The sequence below is a fragment of the Sus scrofa genome, chromosome 9 (genome assembly GCF_054392235.1).
Source record: "Sus scrofa isolate SSC_HxYL_T2T_F1_AM1 chromosome 9, Sscrofa_HxYL_maternal_Yorkshire_Landrace_v2.0, whole genome shotgun sequence".
Lineage (NCBI taxonomy): Eukaryota > Metazoa > Chordata > Mammalia > Artiodactyla > Suidae > Sus > Sus scrofa.
This window is the reverse complement of record NC_139391.1, coordinates 48,169,084-48,192,901: the sequence shown is the minus strand read 5'-3', so window position 1 is coordinate 48,192,901 and position 23,818 is coordinate 48,169,084. Positions and strand designations below refer to the sequence as shown.

At 47.0% G+C, this 23,818-nt stretch overlaps 1 protein-coding gene across 8 annotated transcripts in view; it reads right to left on the bottom strand.

Moving 5' to 3' along the window:
- GRIK4 (glutamate ionotropic receptor kainate type subunit 4) overlaps positions 1-23,818 on the bottom strand; it is a 459,028-nt gene that overhangs the window by 38,750 nt on the left and 396,460 nt on the right. For all 8 annotated transcript variants that reach the window (XM_084976373.1, XM_021062991.2, XM_021062992.2 and 5 more), the window contains one exon: positions 13,877-13,990. In XM_084976373.1, coding sequence (XP_084832499.1) covers positions 13,877-13,990 — 114 coding nt within the window. The remainder of the gene's footprint in view (positions 1-13,876; positions 13,991-23,818) is intronic.

Genomic DNA, 23,818 nt, shown 5'->3' with positions numbered 1-23,818 from the left:
TTTTGCTGTGTAGTCTTGGCAGGTGCACACTCCCCTCCAGCCTTCACTGTAGCTGGACTCGATCAAAGGTGATACCCTGGCCACCTATGGCCAAGTGCCCATAGACAACTTGTCTGTTGACCCACAGGGCTTACCCATTTTGACTAGTTGCCAACATTAAATGATTGGGGGATTTCACATAAAAATCCAGATTTCTGGCTTTAAAAAAAATGGGCAATCTGGCAACACTGGGCCTCATTTTCAACCAGCTAGAGCTGAGTGGTAGCTGCCACTCAAGATAGGGTCCTTCTCTCCAGCTCCCCACTGCTGCCTTGATCTTGCACCAGGCTTACTTCTTTCATTTATTATGAAACCACTGGACTAGATGCTCCCTAAGAACCGTTATAAGTAGAAGATGATATGATTTTATGATTCCGGGAATCTAGGAAGTCCATGGATAGGGCAGAAAATCAGCATGCAGCTCAGGGGTTCTATCGACAGATAAACTTTCAAGCTCAAGAATATATGAATCACAGCACAACCTACTGTTAATATCAAGGTGTGCCATTCTTACACTGGGATCCCTGGAAGCACAAAAGGGAACTACCTATGCCAGTACTGAGCTGATCTCAACCAACTTCCTGGGCTTTCGTTATGCAAAGGAGCCAGACCATGGAGACCAGCTGAGGAACTCCAGGTAACAGGAACTGCTCCCTCTGTAGCATCCACAGGGGTGGGGAGAGGCTGCAGGGTCCCACCGTATTTGCACAGTCCCAATTTCAACTTCTCTTCTGGTGGATATGCTGTTCCTTCTTGGAGAGCCAGTAGGCAAATACCTGAAGCACTTAGGAGTAAAGTTTTACACTCCTGTTTGGGGACACAGTCCAGAGAACGCAGAGTGAAGAAGTCAACAGCTTACCCTCTGTCCATGGGCCCTCGGTTCTTTGGTCTTTCAGCCTTCATCAGACTGACAGTGACCTCTCAGGTGGTCTGTCTGAGACCGGTTTTCTCTCCCAATGTGGCTTAGACCAGGCAACTGCCCTCTGATACCAACTGCAAGTTCCCTGCCTCATGTGCATGCACGCTTGAGCCACACAGAAACACTCAGGTGATGTATAGGGAAAATAAAACAACTTGAGAGACAAAGCTCAGTAACCAAGGGAACAGGAGAGAAATGGGGAGAAGACCATTTGAGGATACCTGGTCCTATCACTATGTAAATTCTCTAATGGGAAGAAGGACTCAAGAGCAGCATGACTGGAGTCCCTAGTCAGTCACTGCTGCATCCATCATGGGCTAACCATGTCTCCGTCATCATCCTTAAGAGTCAGGGGCGGAAATAGGAAGACACAGAGTAAGTCCAGACCAAGATGGGCAGCTCCCCATGGCTGTACATTTGCCACAGCAGAAACCACCAGCCTGGTTTGCTCCTGGGGTCCTTCTATACCCCAGCGCTTTCCTGGGCAGACACATGCTTTCTACGCCCGTCACTCATGACTATTTCACTCTGTGTCTCTCAATTGAGAGATATCCAGGAGGGAAGAAAATCTTTTATTGTTGCTTTCTGAATCTGAAACCCCATTAGATGCTCAATGTCAGAAATCTATACCTGATTATATCACAACGAGTGAAATTGAGGAAAATGACAGCACTATTTAAAGCTGCCATATTTGGTTATGGGTGATAAGAAATGATGCACAGCCATGGGAAAAACATTCCTGGAGACTCAAGTTATAAAACATAGAACATCGCACAAACAAGGATCAAGACATAAACAGAGCTTCACTGGAAATATATCCGTCATGTTGGCAAAAGGCAACATCTGATTCCACTTGTAATTGACTGATGCCAACCAGAAGAGCAAAGAATGGGCAGTCATTTGAGATCCGGGTCTGGGCTCACAGAACTTTGGCTTGAGCTGAGCCCAAGCTACTTTTCTGATGCCAAAGAGAAGTATGCTACTTGCAAAGCTCTGAACGCCTACCATTTTTTCTATGTGGATGCTTTAGATGGCTTCCTTCCCCAAAGACATTTGAATTACTGGTGCTTGGAGATCAGGTGTCCTATGCCACATCATAGATATTTTTCTTAATCCAAAGGATATATGATGGTGACACTTTTTTCCTGAAGAACTCAAAATGCTCCATTACGTTCTTTCCATTTCAGCACCCTGTTCTCCATATTGACAGATGGAAGGACTGGGACCCAGGGAGGTTAAGGGTCATGCTCAAATCACTGGTGATGGCTTCAGTTTCTCTGGTGTCCATTCGTCAAGCCATGCCATGGGGATGCCACGTCCTTCTTCTTTCAAATGGCAGCTGTGTCACATCTTCCTCTCCTTTTTATCTTTGCAACTTGCTCCAATAAACTTCCTAATTAATCCCACGCCTTCTCCCCAATGCCCACAGAATCCCAACCTACTCTATCCCACTCCCTTAAAGTACTCTGAAATATTTATCTCTACCCATCATTTCTTAGATGCTGTTGTATTTATAGGCATTTGTATTGATTTATACATATCTCTGTTGGCTTCAAATTTGGCCAGCAGCTTCTGGAGAATACAGCCACTTTGAAGGTAGATAACTGGTTATATACAGTCTATGCCCCAAATGCCTAGGTCAGGCCAAGCCATGAAGATGGGGTTGAAAATGAGATGGCACGCTAATTAAAACTGGTTCCTTGACTTCTGTACTGTGCTTCAGATTGACCACATCAGAGCCGGCATCACTGATGCTCTTTGATGGTGAGAGAGACGGGGCTGGTCACCAAATGACCATAATCCCTGAGTGGTGAGGCCCTTTGAATGTTAGCAGTGGAGCTGTCCACGGAGCTATGAAGGGGCATTAATCTTCTGTTGAAAAATCCCCTTATTCTCCTGTTGCCTGTTGAAAATTCCCCTTATCCTGAAAAAATATCTCTTAACTCACTGATACTTCATTCTATATGTACTGGAAGAAATGACATTCTAGTAAGAAAGTAATTGCTTTCCCAGAGTCTGGAGCCAAATGCATAAGGACACCAGAGCCAGGTAATGCAAGGCAGGTTGTGAATTAAAACATAGACTCTGGAGTTAGCCTGCCCAGGAATGAATCCTGGCTGTACCACTTACAATTATGTGACCCTGGGAAAGTTACGTAACCGCTCTGGGCCTCAATTTTCTCTTTTGTAACATGGGGGTAAGAAGACAACCTATCTCATGGGTTGTTTTAACACACAGTAAGAGCAATATAAGCGTTTGCTCCCCCTCTGTCTCCTGGCAGCCGTGCGTGTGGAGAGATGGAATACGGCAAAAGAGGGAAGTTGCTTTTATGCTGATTCTCCCTCAATGGACAAGAAATACTATTTTCTGTCCTATTGTAGCACATGCTAAAGATGCTTGGGGGGTAGGGGTGGGGAGAATGCCATCTGTCTGCAGTCACTTTCCATAACTCCTAGAATTGCTATGGGTTATAATACATGCATCATGAGGGTTCCCCCAGGGCTCTCCAGGGAAGCCATTAGGGTAACACCAGGCTCTCTTCTGGATGGATGGCTCTTAGAAGCTGGTGACTGCAACCTTTGGCACTTGGTTCCACCTTAGCCTTCCCGAAGAAGACGCAGACAGAGTGGGTCAGATGTGCGGTGGGCTCTCCTGTGGCTGGGTAAGGGCTGTGGACCCCTGTCATCATTTCCCTACACACACGAGTGGTATCAGCTCTCTTCCTTCCCTGAACCCGCTCCCCTCTCCAGCAGAGCCAATGACAGAGGTTCATCTTTGCCAGTCTTTAGAACGAAATGGCAACTCCTAGGGAGGTTTCTGTCTACTCCCAACTGCCATCAATGGTCAAAAACACTCTTCCCTCTGAAGAAGGAGATACAGTCTCCCTGACTCCTTTTGAAAGAAGCCAAAGGAAGTGATTTCTTCTCATCTTACCCCAGGAACCCACAGATAGCCTCCCTTGGCATGTCTGCAATGGGCTGTTTGGATGGTATTTCGGTTTAGCATGCACTTCCCACCTCTGACTCCAAGAGGAAAAAAGAACGGAGCAAATTAATTCTTCTTTACATAAAACACCCAGATGGGTTTGTTGCCGATATAACCCAGATGCCAGCCTATCTATTTTCACTCTGCTGATTGGAAATCTGGCATGAAAAGACTTCAGTTCTAAACCTGGCCCTGACCTTGACTTGCAGAGTGATCCCGGGGAAGCCACTCTGCTTCAGCGTGCTGCTGTTTTCTTCTTCCAGAAAATGGGACACTGCCATCAACGTCAAGGGGGAATGTGACAATTACAAAAGTAATGCTGATAAAACCCTTGAGCTTCTTGAAAGAGGAGCACTCAATAAATAACCAATATTAACATGATTATACATTCAGGGAAGTCTATTTCCATTATATGGGGCTATCATGTGACTTAGCTTTAAGGAATAGCACTCTATTCATTTTCTGTTTTCTTATAACAGAGTATTAAGCAGTATTAGAAATGATTCACTGGTTTACTTAGCATTGTTCTCCATTTTTCCAAGACAGTCTTTCTGAGATGAAACAGACCTTCTTGAAAAATAAGTAATACATCCAGCAAAAAAAAAAAAAAAAAAAAAATCAGGCATTAATTTAATGTTGACATTTATTTCTTGCTCACTTTTTAATCACTGTCTGTTCTTTTAAAAAACTTTTCTTTAGAGAGAGACTCTATCCAAGAGTTAAGAAGAGAGAAAGAACAGAATATGAAACTTTCATATTTGTTCATCAAAGGTCGGGTGAGACATTGTAAGGGAAAAGTAGTAAACTTGCATTTTCAAGGGAGCCTTAGGTGCTCTGGTGGCTTAGGACACCATGTGGGATCATGGACAGTAAACACCAATTAGAAAGGATCTGGAGGAGTTCCCATTGTGGTGCAGTGGAAATGAACCTGACTAGTATCCATGAGAATGCAGGTTCGATTCCAGGCCTCGCTTAGTGGGTCAAGGATCCGTCGCTGCCATGAGCTGTGGTGTAGGTCACAGACGTGGCTCGGATCCCGCGTTGCTGTGGCTGTGGCGTAGGCTGCCAGCTGTAGCTCTGACTTGACCCTTAGCCTGAGAACTTCTTTATGCTACAGGTGAGGCCCTAAAAAAAAAAAAAAAAAAAAAAGGATCTGGAATGATCACCTAAAAGATGTCCTTGACACAGAGAAACACACCTACCAGCAAGATAGATAATGTATGGACTGGGGGATTGAAAACCTAGGTTCCCTGATGGACCTAGAAACTATCACGCTAAGTGAAGTCAGCCATACAATGAGACACCAACATCAAATGCTTTCACTGACATGTGGAATCTGAAAAAAGGACAGACGGAACTTCTTTGCAGAACAGATGCTGACTCACAGACATTGAAAAACTCATGGTCTCCAGTGGAGACAGTTTGGGGGGTGGGGGGATGTGCTTGGGCTGTGGGAGGGAGATCATGTGAAATCAGATTGTTATGATCATTATACAACTACAGATGTGATAAATTCATTTGAGTAATAAAAACAAAACAAACAAATAAAAAACAAACCTAGGTTCCCTGTCACCTCCCCCATTGCACTATTTTTCCCCTGTCTCCTGTACCACTAACCACCACCAGCGGCCTCAGAATCCTTCTGTGTAAAATGAGAATCCTACACCTGCCTTGGGGGATTGTTGTATTAAACCAGAGACTGTATGTGAAAGTGCTTCGTGAATAATGAGATGCCAGATAGATGTTAGTTAACATTCAAATATCCTGGACAGATCTCCAACCTCTTTGAATATATCGACGCTGAATTTTTAAAAACTGATTATCTCGAGTTCCTGTCGTGGCGCCGTGGAAACCAGTCCATCTAGGAAACATTAGGTTGTGGGTCTGATCCCTGGCCTTGCTCAGTGGGTTAAGGATCTGGCGTTGCCATGAGCTGTGGTGTAGGTCACGGATGCGTCTCGGATCTGGCGTGGCTGTGGCTGTGGTGTAGGCTGGCAGCTACAGCTCTGATTAGACCCCTAGCCTGAGAACCTTCATATGCCTCCGGCGAGGCTCTAAAAAGACAAAAGACAAAAATGAAAAATAAAAAATAAAAAAAATAAAAACTGATTATCCATTTGGGAGCTATATGTGCCAAATGTCAAATCCCAGGTTGGCTTCTGGAACGTTCTGACAAGGCCTTACTCCAACAGCCAGCGTGTGCTTGAGGAATACAAACTTAGTATAATATTAATCTGAGAAAAACATCATTAGGCAAATTGTACAGGAAAAAAAAAAGAGACAGAGAGAGAGAAAGAAAACTACATGATAAATTCTGATGTCAAACATGAATGTTTTTATTTTTTTATGCCCTCCTCCCTTCCGTTCACAGATATTGGGAGCTCACAGTATGCATCAATTCTATAAAATTCTGGTCTGCAAAAACATGCATCGAATCTATAAAACCTTGGACTGCAAAATGCCCCCGAGATTATACTGCTATGCTAAATACTGAACTTTTCAATAAGAAGAAATGAGCTAATATGCCGAGGAAATCAAGAGAGTCTAGAGCCTCAGATGTCCATCATTTGACCCCCACCTTTGGCGTATCAGGGGACACCTGGACATCTAAAGACTGGAGCCTCTATGTACTGCCTGGAAGCTCATGTGGCCCCAGGCAGGGATTCTGATGCCTTCTCGGGTGGGTGCTTTGTTGGATGTGGGACATGAAGGCATCAGGGAGGGAGGGAGCAATGGGTTCGGGGGGCAGCCACAACCAGGCCTGAGCGGAAGGTGGATCTGAGCTGCCCCAGACATCTGCCTCCTGTCACTTTTTGTTCTCCAGATAAATAAGGTAAAGGCCAGAGAAGAAGAAATCTATTTGGGTCACTCATCCTGCTGCCTAAAATACTGGGCCCCTGACAGAAGCCACGTCCCTAGGGCTCAGTTCTGCTCGACATGAGCCACAAAGGGAGGTGGTGCTCACCGCCCACAGGGTCACAGGTCCTTCCTGCCCTTTCTTTTTTCCTTCCACACTTAGCAAGTAAATACTGCATATTTAGGATGTTAACATTATCCACACCAAAAATCATATCATAAAAAGTGTGGTCTAATATCACATGATATCACTTATATGTGGAATCTAAAATATGACACAAATGATCTTATCTATGAAACAGAAAGAGACGCGTAGACATAGAGGACAGACGTGTGGCTTCTAAGGGGGTGGGAGATGGGGAGGGTTAGGTTGGGAGACTAGCAGATGCAAACTAGTGTGTAGAGAATGGATAAGCAACAAGATCTTAATGTATAGCATAGGGAACTATGTTCACTATCCTGTAGTAAACCCCGATGGAAAAGAATATGAAAAAGAACATACCTCTATCATCTATCTATCTATCTATCAATCATCTATCTATCACCATCTCTGTGTGTAGATAGATAGATAAACATCTGAACCACTTTGCTGTACATCAGAATCTAATACAATATTGTAAATCAACTATACTTCAGTAAAAAAAAATTATGGTCTGACACGACCGTACCTTCTCCTCAACGTATCTCCCATTAGAATCTACTTAGGGAGAGAATAATATGACACAGCATATAAATGCTGTGATAGAGGTATAGGCAGAGGGCAGCAGCTTAGAGAATGAGGCAATCAGCTCCATCTAGAGGTGTCACATTTGACAAACGCTAATTGAGCTGGGTATTAAAGGCTAGGGAAGAGCTTGTCAGGTGGTCGAGGGGCAAGAACATGAGCATGAACCCAGCTAGATAAGGAGACAGGAAAAGGCTGACATGCTCGGCAAAGGAATGAGCAGTAAGGGTGAAGGTGCCTGCAGCAAAGAGCTGGAAGTGGAACAGGAGAGGTGGGCTTTATTCTCCATGTTAAGAAGGTCAGACTTTTTCTTGTAAGAGATGTGCAGCCAGTGAATGATTTTAAGTGGGGAGCTGATATGATTACATTTGTAAAAATAAATGAATAAATAAAAAAAAGACAACTCTCAGGCTTCAGGATGGATCGGGATGGGCAGCAGCGGGGAGAAATTCACATACATTTATTAAAGGCAGTAACTGGGGGAGAAGGATAAATTGGGAATTTGGGGTTAATAGATACACACCACTATATATAAAATAGATAAACCACAAGGACCCACGTACAGCACAGAGGAATATATTCAACATCTTACAATAACGTATAATGCCAAAGAATCTGACAAAGTATATATAGATGCACGACAATGCATTTTTTTTTTGTCTTTTTTTTTTTTTGCCATTTCTAGGGACGCTCCCGCGGCATATGGAGGTTCCCAGGCTAGGGGTCGAATTGGAGCTATAGCCGCTGGCCTATACCACAGCCACAGCAACATGGGATCCAGGCTCGTCTGCAACCTACACCACAGCTCATGGCAACGCCAGATCCTTAACCCACTGACCAAGGCCAGGGATCGAACCCACAACCTCATGGTTCCTAGTTGGATTCGTTAACCACTGAGCCATGACGGGAACTCCAACAACCCATTTTTACAGATGAAGAACCTGAAACACATGTGTGCTGTGGCCAGTGAGTGTCAGATCTGGGAATAAACCCAGGCGATCTGGCTCCAGAGTCCATGATTTTCACTCCAGTGCTTCTTGGTGAATGTTTATAGTGACTGTGGCACTTTAATGGGGATGCAGTAATGGATCAGAAATACCTGCCCTCAAAGAAAATATAGGCCATCGGAATGGAAGCAGTTGAGGTTAGAGGTGGGTAGAGCCTGAACCAAGGCAGATTAAGTGGGGACAGACAGTACATATGAGGAGTATTTAGGACGTGAGCTGACCAACTGAACACTGAGGAAAAAGACGTGAAGGACCTCTCAGGTGTCTAGATGGAAATGCTGTGACCTTGAGACCAGGCAAAGGAAAGGAGGGAGAAGCATACTGAAAGCAGTTTGTGCCACTGCTTTTGAGGTGCCTGTGAGATATCCAGGTGGGATGTCTTAGTAATGTGTTTAAAACATGTTTCTGGAATTCAGGGGAACAGTCAGCATAACATTTACAGATTTGGGAACAGGTGGGGTTACCCAGGCAGAGATTTGGGAGTGTGCGAAAAGGGCTAAGGTCATTTAAGGGGCAAACACACAGAGAGAGGAATGAACAGAAAAGATGGAGACGGCAATGATCAGAGAGGCAGGAAGAACAGCAGGAGAAAATGACTTGGAAGCCAGGAACAGAGAGTCTGAATAGGCGGAATGGGTCAACAGTCACCGAAGGTCAAAGCCAGCCTCCTTAACCAGCCTGAGTGACAGGATGCAGAGATCAAAAGAGCAAAACATCCTTCTGATTTTGGTCCTGGAGATGCTTGAGCAGAAACAGAGATGAGGCCCCAAGGTTCAGAGGACGGGAAATACTCCATAGTCGACTCGTGATGATCCCTCTTCATGAAAGAGCCTAGATGATCTTAGCCTGTTGGAAACTCACTAATTATTTGTGGCTATCTTTAGACCTGAGACCCACCTGACACTGCTTGTTATTTTGGAAGGTTTTGAAGAATTTCTAACTAGGTCTTTACCCTTTGGGTGAATTATTTTCACTTTTGCACACAGATTTCTTTGGTTTTTTGGTCTTTTTAGGGCCACACCCACTGCATATGGCAGTTCCTAGGCTAGGGGTCCAATTCAAGCTACAACTGCTGGCCTAGGCCACGGCCACAGCAATGCGGGATCTGAGCCATGTCTGTGACCTACACCATAGCTCTCAAAACGCAGGATCCTTTAACCCACTGTGTGAGGCCAGGGATCAAGCCTGCAATTTCAAGGATACTAGTCAGATTATTAACCCATGAGCCACAACAGCAACACCTGTACAAAGGTTTGCTACCACCAGAGGCTGGCTTTTTGGTGACCATCGCTCATGACTCTGGTGGCCTCAGACATAGGGAGGTCATTATAGATTACAAATGGAATAAAAAAGAACCATATACTTGCTCACAGAAATCTCTCAATCAGAGAAAATTCACAGAATAATAGACCCTCAGGATTCAACTTTAATTTCACTAACTTAACACTTATATTAGAGACAGCATCTCTGGGTGGTTTTAGATTTCGGTGTGCTTGGTGAACTCTGTGGGGCTGCCCTCTGGTGTTGGCTGTTCCTGCAGAGGAGGCCTCTTTTGTTTCAGATTCTGCAAAGTTCACCTCAGACTTGTTCCCACCAGGTCATCCCTGGTTCAGTCGATTCTGGATCGTTCTCTCCTCAGCCCACCCTTTGGTGCTTTCCTAGCATTCCACCTCACATGCAGAATGCACTCAATAAATATTCGTTGAATAAATGCATAAACTGTCAGTTCTGCTTTGTGCGAGCTGTTCATGCCAGGACTCGATTTTGACTCAGCTTGGCCCCCATTAGAAATCAGATCTGAGAGCAGCTGTGTGGCACAGCCGTGCCTCAGCAAGAAGCCTGGGAGAGGGGAGGGATGCTGACCACAGAGAGGAAATGTGTGGTTCAAGTTCTCCAGAGAGACAGAGCCAGTAGGGTGTGTGTGTGTCAAGAGACTGATTTCAGGGAAATGGCTCATGTGATTATGGGAGCTGGAGGATCCTAAATCTCTAGGGCAGGTTGGAAACTCAGATGGTATTTCTACTCATTAGTCTTGATGCAGAATTCCTTTTGCTTTGGGAAATCTGTTTTTTTCCCTGAAGGCCTTTACCTGATTGGACGAGGCCCACTCACACCATCAAGGGTCATCTCTTTCCTTAATGCCAATTGATCGTAGATGTTAATTGCATCTACAAAATATCCCTACAGCAACATCTAGTCTTGGGATGACCAACATCTGGGCTCGAGAGCCTAGCCAAGCTGACACATAAAACTTCACATCCCAGAACGAATGCAGGGGAACTAATAGTTTGCAGGTGGTAGAAAACATTGGGCCAATGGTCCAGTTAAGGATGTCCAGAGGATTGGAAAATGCTAGTGCTGATACTCAGGACCGTGTGTCCTGGTGGTGGGGGTAGCCTAGCTGCAGATGTTCCCAGGCAGTTCGTGCCCTCGCTCATGTGATTCCTCTTGGCCCACTGGGTCATGGGCAGGGTCTAGCTTCCTTGGCTTTAATCAAGAAATCAAGGGAGGCCTATTGTGGCTCAGTGGTAATGAATCCGACTAGTATCCATGAGGACTCGGGTTCGGTTAAAGATCTGGCATCGCCATGAGCTGTGGTGTAAGTTGCAAATGCAGCTCAGATCTGGTGTCTGTGGTGTAGGCTGGCAGCTACAGCTCTGATTTGACCCCTAGCCTGGGAACTTCCATATGCCGCAGGTGCGGCCCTAAAAAGACAAAGGAAAAAAAAAAAGAAATCAAGGCCGTGCAACTAGAGATTCTCATACTAAGTGAAGTAAGTCAGAAAGAGAAAGACAAATACCATATGACATCACTTATATGTGGAATCTATAATATGGCACAGATGAACCTATCCACAGGACAGAAGCAGACTCACAGCCATGGAGAACACACTTGTGGTTGCCAAGGGGGAGGGAGGAGGGATGGATGGGGAGTTTGGCATTAGTAGCTGCAAGCTCTGACATTCGGAATGGATATGCAATGAGGTCCTTCTGTACAGCACAGGGAACTGTGTCCAGTCTCTTGGGATTTCATGATGAGGGATGATATATGTATGACTGGGTCACTTTGTTGTACAGCAGAAATTGATACAACACTGTAAATCAACTATACTTTTTTTTTTTTAAAGGGAAAAAAGTATTAAAAAAAATAAAGAAATCAAGGCCATACCTAGCCACCTGGCTTGGCCACAGCAGTATCATTTGGAGAAAGGCTGTGTGTCTCCATTTCTTTTGAATCCTCCCTCATTATGGGAGAGGCATGGGGTGGGCACAAGAAACAGCCCTACAAGTCAACTGAGACCAGGACAAGTTGTGCAAAGGCCCTGCAATGGGGGTGCCAGCGTGGCGGCACAGAAAGAGCACAGGCTCGCATTGCACCAAACCTGTGTTTGAACCCTGCTTTTGCATTACATGGTGTGTGGCCTTGTCCAGGTTTTTAGAGCTGACTGCCACTGTTTCCTCATTTCTAAAGTAAGAACACTCTGTTGATTTCCCCAGGCTGCCTTCACTAAGTACAACCAACTGGGGTCTTAACACAACAGAAATGTGTTGTTTCACAGTTCTGGAGACTGAAGTTCAAAATCAAGGTGTCAGCAGGGCCCTGTTTTCTCTGAAGGCTCTAGGGACGGGTCCTCCTTTGCGTCTGATGGTTGCTGGTGATCCATGGCCTTTCGTGGCTTGCAGATGCCTCACTCCAGTCTGCCTCCGGTCTTCTCCGCATGTCCCAGTTTTTCTTTTTCTTTATCATATGGAAGTCCCTGGGCCAGGGATCGAATCCCAGCCGTAGCTGCAACCTACACCACAGCTGCAGCAACACTGAATCCTTAACCCACTGTGCTGGGCCAGGGATCAAACCTATGCCATTGCAGAGACAATACCAGATCCTTAACCTGATGCACCACAGTAGGAGCTCCCAAATTTCCCATTTTTCATAAAGACACCTGTCATTAGATTAGCACCTCCCTCCTGCTCAATTCCAGTAGGACCTCATTGTAACTTGATTCTATCTGCAAAGGCACTATTTCCAAATAGGGTCACATTCACAGGTCCTGGGGGTTAGCACTTCAATACAGCTTCTGAGGGGACATGAGTCAACCCATAACAACAGCCCCACATCACAGGGGCCTGAGAGAGCACCTAGGTGCTCAGTGTATGGGAGTTTTTATCATTGTGGAAAAGAGAGGAGGAGGGATCAAAGCCCCCGCTTAATTCACAAGATAGACACATCAGTCACAGCATTGCCTATGACCAAATCCTCCCACTTCTTTCTGTCTTAGCCTGGAGAGCTAGGGGTTTTGATGTTGTCTCTTCTTCCAGATGATTTGGCTTCTTCTCCCAAGCCAGGAATTGATCATGATGGACACTGAGGTCCAGCCCAGGACAGTGCTCTTCTGAGCTGCTCGAGTGAGCTCTGTGACAAGGGGAACTTCCTCCGGAGAAACAGGTCCCATTTTCTGATGCCCGAGCAGCTGCCAGGGTTGAGAATCAGGGCTGGGAAGGGGTCAGAAGCTGGAGGGTCACTTCTTCAGCAGACATGTAGGGTGAGTTCTTTGCTCCTCCCCTGTTGGGCAGCCTTGTGGTGCCAGGTGTTAGAATATACCATGTTGGCATGACCTTGGATGCCTAGGGTAACTATGGGGAAATCCATATAAGAGTTGGGTACTTAGAGCCAGTTTGGATGGGGCACAGCAGGGTTACTCTCCAGACCTTCTCCCACCAGCCACTATACTTTGATGTCACATCCATCCTCTGCTGCCCATTGGTGAACTTTCACAAATTCATTTTCACACTCACTCTACTCACTCTAGCCACCCTAACCAGAGAAGTCTTTTTTGGTAAAGGATGAAGAAGAGGGGACAGGCCAGGTATTAGTGACATGACATTATTTACCCTTTATTCCCCAGTACAGATAACCAAGAAAGGAAGTCTGCATTGTCTCACCAGATGTGATGCTCAGAGTGAACAGAAGTGGACTTGAAAGATGCTGAAGGCCCTGAGAATGCTGGGCTGACTTATCTGGGCTGGGGACTCACCCCCAGAAGGAAGCAGAGTGACCCACAGGGCTGATCGCCAACACACTACAAGCCAAGGGTGGAACGACCATTCTCGGCCTATCCCTACTTAGTGTGGCAGAAGCAGTTTTTACTGGAAAGCCCACAAGTGTGACTTTTCCATTCCTCCTGTTTGCAAGTCGTTGCAGCTGATGGGGGAAAAAATAACCCAGCACATTTGCATTACAGTCTTGAAATCTAAATATTTCTGTGAGTCATTCATTATTACCATATAACTCAGTGTTTGCATGCAAATAACTTTAATGCCATAAATGCTTATAAAATAAATCTCTTACCATATGAACTCGGTAAAGAATGCTAATTCCCAGAGTCATGAATGGCTTTGAGAAATCAATCACCTTCTCCCGTTCAGCCGTGATGGTGAGGCCTGCCACGGCCAGATCTGCTTTCTGAAAGGAACAGAGAGAGACCATCAGGGGGGTGGCCACACGAGATGGGGCACAGGGACCTGTGACCAGTCACTAATGGGGAAACATTTCTCTGGCCTGGCTTCTCTGCTTGGGGAATGACCCTAAGGAGCCATTGCATATCCCAGATCTGAATGACAACTCAGCAAGGGACATGGACAATGGAGCTGAACTCATTTGAGGTTAGACCCCTTTAAATCTATAAATTAGTAGAAAAGGGGGGATCACTCAAAATGCCCTAAGGGAGGGAGAACAGGCAGATAAAGCTTCTGGATACTCAATATAGAGCAGTTTTTTTTAATGTTTGTTTGTTTTTGGGGGGGTTATTTTCCTCCTTTTTCAGCCACACCCAGGGCATATGGAAGTTCCCAGGCCAGGGATCAAATTTGAGCCACATCTGTGGCCTATACAGGATCCTTAACCCACTGAGCTGCACCAGGGAGGGAACTGGCAATGCCACAGAGACACACTGGATCATCAGCCCATTGCAGCAGAACTCCCACTGAGTAGTTGTTTATTCAACTGATTAACTTATTCAGTCAAGAAAGCTTCACATGGAGTTCCTGTCATGGCTCAGTGGTTAACGAATCCGACTAGTATCCATGAGGACACAGGTTTGATCCCTGGCCTTGCTCAGTGGGTTAAGGATCCGGCATTGCCATGAGCTGTGGTGAAGGTTGCAGACTCGGCTCGGATCCCATGTTGCTGTGGCTCTGGTGTAGGCCAGCGGCTACAGCTCCGATTGGACCCCTAGCCTGGGAACCTCCATGTGCCGCGGGAGCGGCCCTAAAAATGGCAAAAAGACAAAACAAAAAAAAACAAAAAAAAGAGAGAAAGCTTCACAGGGAGTTCCCTTAGTGGCTCAGCAGTTAACGAACCCGACTAGGATCCATGAGGATGTAGGTTTGATCCCTGGCCTCGCCCAGTGGGTTAAGGATCCGGTGTTGCTGTGAGATGTGGTGTAGGTCACAGATGCGGCCTGGATCCTGTGTTGCTGTGGTTGTGGTGTTGGCTGGGAGCTGTAGCTCCAATTCAACCCAACCCCTAGCCTGCGAAATTCCATATGCTGCAGGTGCAGCCCTAAAAAGAAAAAAAAAAAAAAAAAAAAAAAAGAAAGAAAGCTTCACAGAATTCCTGTGTTGTATAAGACTCTTTGGTGAGGAGAGTTCCAAGGAAAGATAAAAATGATGGCACCACAGAAATTAAAGGCAATCTAATGCAACCTCGTTTATCTCACAGTGAGGAAGTGAAGGCTAAGAAACTGAGCAAGTGGCCCAACCTCACAAAGCTGTCTCACTTGTCAGAGGTAGGACTGCACCTCAGGCCTCCTGGACCATTGACCACTTATGTTGCTGTCAAGGTTAAAATCCAGATTTCACAGCAGACCTCAAAGAAGGGCCTCTGCTCCCTTTCATGCAAAATCACCAGGTGTTTCCTTCCCTTCTCTTTGTCTCTGCAGTGCCCCTCAAGTGCCCTCCTGAATTAAGGCCCCCTTGGGAAAGGAGATGCTCTCAGTTACCTCAATACGCCTATCTGTCAGGAAGTTATTCCTTGTGTCTAATTTCAATCCAACCTGTTCCAAAGCAAGCTGACTTCTTCTTCTTCTTTTTTTTTTTTTTTTTTGTCTTTTCTAGGGCCGCTCCCGTGGCACATGGAGGTTCCCAGGCTAGGGGTCCAATCGGAGCTGTAACCGCCGGCCTTCGCCAGAGCAATGCGGGGATCCGAGCCATGTCTGCAACCTACACCACAGCTCACGGCAACGCCGGATCCTTAACCCATTGAGCAAGGCCAGGTATCAAACCCGCAACCTCATGGTTCTAGTTAGATTCGTTAATCACTGTACCACGATGGGAACTCCAGCAAGCTCACTTCTGATTGGTCTGCTTCCCTATACGTGGTGGGAAAGGCTCAGGGCTGGCATTGGTTTTGGCCATGCTCTGCCCTAACTCACCGACTAACCTAGACTAGTCTCTTTACTTCTCTGAGCTTCCTTAATCTCATTTGTAAATCAACAATGTGGGGTTTAGACAGCACTAGGATCCTTCCCAGCAATTCTCTGACAGTGATTCTCAAAACGTAGTCTAGGACCACCTGCATCAGAAGCACCTTATTCCTATGAAAGAGTAAGAAAAAAATAAAGTGCTTATTAAAATGTGAATTCCAGAGTCTCCTCCCAGACCCTCTGGATCTGGTGGTAGCGCCCGGAAATCTGAATTTGTAACAAGTTGCCCAGGTGATTCTGACTTAGACCAATATTCAAGAGCCCTGTTTTATAACCTTGGCATGTGTCTCAAACTGGCCTCTGTTGAGGTTTACATTTCAGCATCTTTAACTCCTAATTCTGGTGGATCAGCTGATACAAAAGATGGAGAAATAAATGAGGAAAAGTGAGGTGTCCATCGATCTATGAACAGGTCAATCAATTCTGATTGAATGCACACACACACACACACACACACACACACAATTCTTCCTAAATTATTGCAAAGGAAATAGGAAGAGAGACACAGTGGCCCTCATTTTATACCTATGGGGACTTATGGTTTGCATATAAGAAAGATATATCCATTGGCAGATACATCCATTGTCAGTCTCCTCTCCATCTCAACCCCAATCCTCCACTCCCAATTCATGCTATAGCAGCCACATGATCTAACATAGGTAAGCAACTCAGGGCCTTATAAAGTGAGGCCAGGCTTAAGAGAGACTAGAGAGCAGATGCAAGGGATTTTTAATAAAAAAATGAAAAACATGAATGACTCACTGGGCTCACTCTGTATTTCTGCAAGACAGTGTTGATGAATGCTACCAAGTGAGCCAACCCTTGAGGGAGGAGTGAAATTTGGTTAGAAGATTGTTAGGCCTTCATTTGGGGAGCTCTTCATAGGGCTGTTTGGGCCCTTCAGAACCTCAGCCCCTCCCTCCATGATGATGGCCCTGACTTGGGGTCTGCTCACAAGCTTAGTGTAAAGAAACAGAATCAACCACAGAGGCCCAGCAGGTGCAATGCTGGCTCTGTGTGTGCGGGGTTTACATCCAATCAGCAGCCAGCCCGGCATGGACCTTGGGAGGAGGAGACAGGAGATAAATGGGTTGGAGTGAAAGAACTGAAGAAAAAGTTAGGAAAATGAAAACTGGTGAGGTGGGCAAGAGGTAAACCCAGCATCCTGTCCTTTCTCCGGTTATTAAAAAAACTGACATAGCCAAACCAGGTAACCAAAATCAACAACTCTATCCTAAAGTTTCTCTGGCACACTCACAGCCTTCTTCCCCAAAGGGCAAACTTTGGCTTGAAATTTGGAAATCATTTCACAAGTTTATAAAATTGGCCAACAATGACATTATGGTAAAACAATTCCATATGGGGAGAAAGCTGGAAATGGACAGTGTCCCAGGAGGGCACTTTCCTGGGTACAAGAAGAAGGACCCAGGAGAGAGCATCTCTGACAGGGCTCTTCTGTCTATTCACACATAGACATCTCCCCAGACTGAGCTTCCTGTGGGCACTGCTGCCTCCTCCCCTGCCACCTTCCAGCCCACCTCTCTCACCTTTCTCCCCTGCTCAAGAGTAAGCAGGAAGCAGCTGAGGCAGGAAAGAAGGGATGAGAGACTAGAAGAAACTGTGGAGATTATGTGGTGGTGGTTTTTAATATTTCATTGATTCAGCAGAGAACAGTAATCTCGCATCTTGGCTTCAGTGCACCCCAGAGTATCGGCAATAACCTCTTGGGATCAGGTTATTCCAAAAGGCATGCCTACCTTATATTTTATTTTAGTTAAAAAGATATCATGCAGTAACACAGTCTTAGGAGTTCCCTTCATGGCTCAGCTGTTAAAGAACCCGACTAGGATCCATGAAGACGTGGGTTTGATCCTTGGCCTCGCTCAGTGGGTTAAGGATCCGGCGTTGCCATGAGCTGCGGTGTAGGTTGCAGATGTGGCTCGGATCCTGCGTTTCTGTGGTTGTGGCGTAGCCTGGCAGCTGTTGCTCCGATTGGACCCCTAGCCTGGGAACCTCCACATGCCACGAGTGTGGCTCTAAAAAGCAAAAAAATAAAAAATAAAAGTAAAAAAAAATATAGCAGTCTTAGATGAGGATATAATGTGCCACAAAACCAAACTAATGACCAAGGTGGGTGGGGCTGCAAAAATGCCAGCAATTGCGGGCACGGGAGGATGAAGGGTGTGTGGGCACAGTGACTGCTCACCAGAGCCCTTCTGCATCTCTGGCCAGTTGCTGGGGAGGGCTGTGCTCTCCAATGGGAAGAGCCACAGAAAGGACATCAGAAGACCTGGCTCTTGTCACAGCAGGGCCACAAACTCACTGTGACCTTGGGCAAGTTATTCCATGCTCCTGGCCTTAGTTTCCTCCACTGTAAGATGAAAGGGTTTTACCACTTGCCCTCTGAGCATTTTCCTGGCCCTAAGATCCCAGGCTTTCGTTTTGCCAGGCTAGGAGAGGAGGAGCTTCGTTTAACTGGCCCTTATTTGCTCAAGAAATCGTGGTGATCCCAGAATCCTTCAGGGAGGGGGAGGAGGAAAGTGGTTATCAGACTGGGGAGCAAGGAGTGGGCCTGGGGTGGGGAAGGCCAGAAAGGTCAGAAGATGCAACACCATCTGAAGACAGCACGTCTGCAAGTGCAACCCGGGGGCTGGGAATCTGAAAAGGGCAGGACCTGGGAGCCAGAGAAGGAAGAGAAGGAGGCTTGGGAAAAGGGAAGAGGCAGAGGTATAGGCGTTGGGATGTTCCTGGTTGCAGGGGTGTGCGTGTGCGTGCGTGCGTGTGTGTGTGTGTGTGTGCGCGCGCGCGCGCGCGTGCATGCGTTCGCGTGCACACGCATGCACACAGAGGTGTATAAATACATGCGCTCTGACATAAAGACCTCTCTCCTCTTCCCATTTTTGATTGAAAGTGTACTTTGAAGAGCTTCGTGTTCTGCTTCTGAGAGAGGCCTTCTTTTATCTCCTGGATGTTTGTGGAATTTACAAGGGAAGGGTAGGCTGGAGGCAGCCTGGAGGTGACTTCCAAAACAAACTACCCTTTGTCTCTTGGGTTTTCATAGGGGTCAGGCGACTGCCTCTATCACTATCAGAGCCTGAGGGCTCAGGGTGGCTGCTGATCCTCACCAGGGGTCCAGGGCCTGGACGGGAGGAAGCCGGCGAATTCACAGCAGGGCACTGGTTCCTAAATGCCCACAGTGCCAGACTCCAAAAGATCTGAAGGAACAAAGCTTTCCTCTGTCTCCTTTACCTCCTCTTTTAGACACCTGCTGTCCCCTTTTGGGCAAAATTCCCCTCAGCAGCCCCCTTGCTGTTTCAGCTCTGCCCCCTTCCCACCCCACCCGCGAGCTCCTCCCTCCCCCCTCCCCACAAGCTCCTCCCTTACAGGAGCCCAGCTAATAAGAGGGTGGGGGCAGGTCTGAAGACCTGGCTGACCACAAGTCTATAGTAGCTCACCTACCCTCACCGGGACTCAGTTTGCCTGGCTATACAATGGGGCAATGATGCTTGCCTATCAATATTATGTGAGTCGAAAGAGATGATGGGATCTCCCATCATGGCTCAGTGGTTAACGAATCCGACTAGGAATCATGAGGTTTCAGGTTCGATCCCTGGCCTTGCTCAGTGGGTTAAGGATACAGCATTGTCGTGAGCTGTGGTGTAGGTTGCAGACGTGGCTCGGATCCTGTGTTGCTGTGGCTCTGGCATAGGCCAGTGGCTACAGCTCCAATTGGACCCCTAGCCTGGGAAACTCCATATGCTGCAGGTGCAGTCCTAAAAAGACAAAAAGACAAAAAATAAAATAAAATAAAGAGATGATGGGTGTGGAAGAGGCGTGTAAACCACACACACTGTAGAGTCCTGCCAGGCTGATCTGGGACCATGACGGCAACAGAGAGGGTGGCCAAGACAGCCTTCGCTGTGGGACAGACATGTCCAGACTGTTACTTCTTTACTTGCCATGTGACCTTGGGCAAAAATCACTTGACCTTTCCAAGTCTCAGTTTGCACATCTGTAAGGTGGGGATAATGCTAGCACCCACCTCCTAGAACTGCTAAGAAAGTGAATGCTGAGCCTGGGGCCAGGGAAGTCAGTACCTGATAAATGTCTGCTGTCGAGATGATAATTATGGTGATCATGACGATGAACTTGAGGATGATGAGAATCTCAACAGGGGCGTCTGGAGACAACCTCTTAACCCATACTATTTGTAGGCACGTCCGCAGGGCAGCCAGGCCCAATCTGCCTCCATCTAAGTAGAGGCCTCTGGACATCTGGCCCCTGGTGGCCTTTCCTAGGTGACTGGGACATGCATGCAACTGTACTGACACAACATGCTTCCCTGGCTCTCCTCTGAAGATCCACATAAGGACCCTCTGGGGCCTCATCCTGTCCCAGGGAAAACAGCTGATGCCCAGCTTGGAAACCAAACCCAGTCCTTCTCCTCAGCCTCTTCCTCATTATACGATTCTCTTCTGGGGGCAGCTGATTAAATGACCTCCCCGGCTCCCTGTGAATCCTTAAATCCACTGTGCTATCTCTGATCAGCTTCCAGATCTTTTTCTTCAGGCTTTTTATGCCCCCCTGCCCCGGCCTCCCAGTCCAGCGGGCTCCTGTCCCCCGTGGAGCCGGCTGCTCCCCCCCAACCCCGCCAGCATCTTTCTACTCCTTTGCCTGTCACGTCTGTACATACCTTGTTTCACCTTCTCCTCGGGCCCCACAGTGCTTCACAGCTTTCACTGTCATTTATTTAACTCTGTAATTGTGTTACTTAACACTAGAAAGCTTTGGGAGGCTACAGTGGGAATGAGAAAACACTACACAGAATAAGGCTGTCGTGAGCATTCCTGGAAGCCTTCATTCCAAAGTAATTGTCCCCAGAGATCCCCTGTCTATTGCAAGGCTTACAGAATTCCAAGCAAGGCCAGGCCCGAGGCGGTGAGAGCAGTGAGGGCATTACCTGTAAACACCCAGCTAGGAATGAGCTCCAGGTCCACCAAGCCTGGCTTGCTGGGGACGGATAAGGCATGGTAGGCTCTGGCTCAGACTCTGGGCTAAGGGTGACATAGTGTCACGGAGCTCAGAGGGCCCCTGGAAAGCGGTATGTCCCAGGCTCTACCCTTGAGTATGGGATCTCGGGGTAGGCAGAACCCACTGTCCCCCGCCCCCAGCAATCCATTCCTCTTTAATGCTCAGCATCCCCCCAACACTCTTAACTGACTATCTGCCCAGATCCAGGCAGTGTGCAAGGTGCAAGGATCCAGGGGTGAGTAAACACAGGTGTGGTCCCTGGCAGCAAAGCACTTAACAGTCCAGTGGGTGAGGCAGACAGCTACCAGATGGTCCAAGAAAAGAAATCTATAAAATTACAGCTGTAGTTAGTGTCATAAAGGAGTCATCCCTGGCACCAGGAGAAAGGAGAAAAGGGCTTGACGGAGTCTGGGATGGTCATGGGAGCTTTTCCAAAAGAGACTCAGTTACCTGAAAGAGTTACCACTGGGAAGACCTGGGGTGAGCACTCCCAGCTGAAGGGACAGCATGTGCAAAGGTCCTGAGGTAGGATGGAGCTTGGTGCTTTCCATAAGCCAGAAGAAGGCCAGAGTGTCTAGAGCACAGAAGGCTGGGGAGTGAGCCTGGAGAGGCAGGCAGAAAATGCAGTGCCTTGAAGAGCAATTCAAAGGCCTCTGAATATTTTAAGCAGCATCAGATTTGCAATCCTCACATATCTAACACCTATAGCCCTTTCCTGGGTTATCAATTTACTAACGAAGCAATTTACATTTGTTACTTCATTCAATATTCACAGTACCCTTATGAGATAGGTTACTACTATCCCCCCATTTTATAGATCAGAAACTGAGGCACAGAGAAGTTAAGGAACTTGCCCAAGGTTGCACAGCAAGTGGGTGGCAGAGCCAGGATTCAACCCTGGGCCACTGGGCTTCAGAGGCTGCACCCTGAACCTGCAACAAATTCAGTTGGTTCTAGTGAATTTGAAAGATCGAAGAGAGGCAAGAAAGGGCCATCTTCATTTTTTGCCTCACTTCCTTGCACTGATAGCGCTCACTCCACGAAGGGCACTCTGGCAACTATGCTGCCCTTGACCTGTGTCACTCCAGTCAGTCAGCAGTGACCTATCTCCACGTTGCAATGCCTACAGGGTACTTTCCGATTCTTATCCTGCTGAATCTCGATGGCCTCTCTCTACAGCCCGTCTGGTCCTCCTAATGAGGCAAATGCAAACACACAGCTCTCCCTCCCTCCACCTGCTCTGCCTTGTGACTACATTGCCCTGCCTCTCTGCCACCAAAGCAAATTGGGATCCCAGCCGTCCAGTTACTGTGTGGCCAGGGGTAGGTTCCACATCCTCTCCAGGCTCACGCTTCTCATCTGTAAAATGGGGATAATAATCACCACCTCAGGGTAGACAGGAGGATAAATGAGACAATAATACAGCGCACAAAGCACAATGCCTGGCATATTGTAGATGCACCATAAACGGTGGTTATTAATATTCTTTTCCTAACAAAATTCACTCACACCATGACAGTCAGGCCTGTCCTTCCTCTTGACGTACCTGCGGTGGGAGCGGGCGGTGGTGGCGGTGGCGGGGTGGGGGGGTCATGTCCTACTACTCTACCGTCTTGATCTCTGCCTGTCCCCATCTTCCCTCTTAAAAAACTATCCATGATGCTCAGTCCTCTAAAGCCCAGCCTGGGGGTCAGGTCCTCATGGTCTGCCCATGCCTTCAAGTTCAATCTCAGCTCCCAGCACGTCCCCCTAGGTCCCCACAGCCTGTCTGGCTCAGCTGACCCTCAAACTTGAGCACCTCATACCTTCCCACAGCCGGAGCTCAAATGAGGCCCCTTCCACCACCTAGAATGTCCAACAGTAACTCGACTCTTCAGGGTCCATTCAAAGGTCACCTCCTCAGTATGAACTTCCCTACCATCCATCATCTCAGGAATAAGGCCTCCCTCCTCCCAATCATCAAAGGTGAGAAGACGCCACTCAGACCACTCAGGAGGCATCTTGTATTAGAACAGGGGGCCTGAGCTCACACTCCAACTCTGCACTTAGTAGCTGAGTGACCTTGGGAAAGGACTTACTTTCTCTCTGCCTCAGTTTCTTCATCCATAAAGGGGATATAACAATACTTCCCACCCTCATGGAGCCTCTACAGGAATTAAGTGAGCAACCCATGCCATATTTATGCCCGGCACAAAATAATTCCCTCTTTTTTATTTTTCAGGCTGCAACGGAAGCATATGGAGGTTCCCAGGTTAGGGGTCCAATCGGAGCTACAGCTGCCGGTATACGCCATAGCCACAGCAACAGCAATGTGGGATCCAAGCCACGTCTGGGACCTACACCACAGCTCACAGCAATGCCGGATCCTTAACCTGCTGAACGAGGCCAGGGATCAAACTGGCAACCTTATGGTTCCTAGCCAAATTTGTTTCTGCTGCACCACGATGGGAACTCCCAAATAATTCTTAATAAATGTTAGCTTTTTTTTAAAAAAAATCGTTTAATTACATCTCTCTCTCTCTCTCTCTCTCTCTCTCTCTCTCCCCTTTTGGGCCCCATGCACAGCATATTGGAAGTTCCCGGGCCAAGGATCAAATCCAAGCAGCAGCTGTGACCTAAATGCAGCTGCAGAACACCTTAACCTATTGTGCTACAGAGGGAACTCCAATAAATACTAACTCTTACTGTTATTATTACATTTTTTTGTGGACTTTCTTGCACATAATTTAGCTCTCCATTAGATTGTATAAAGCAGGGACCAAGTCTTACAAAAACTT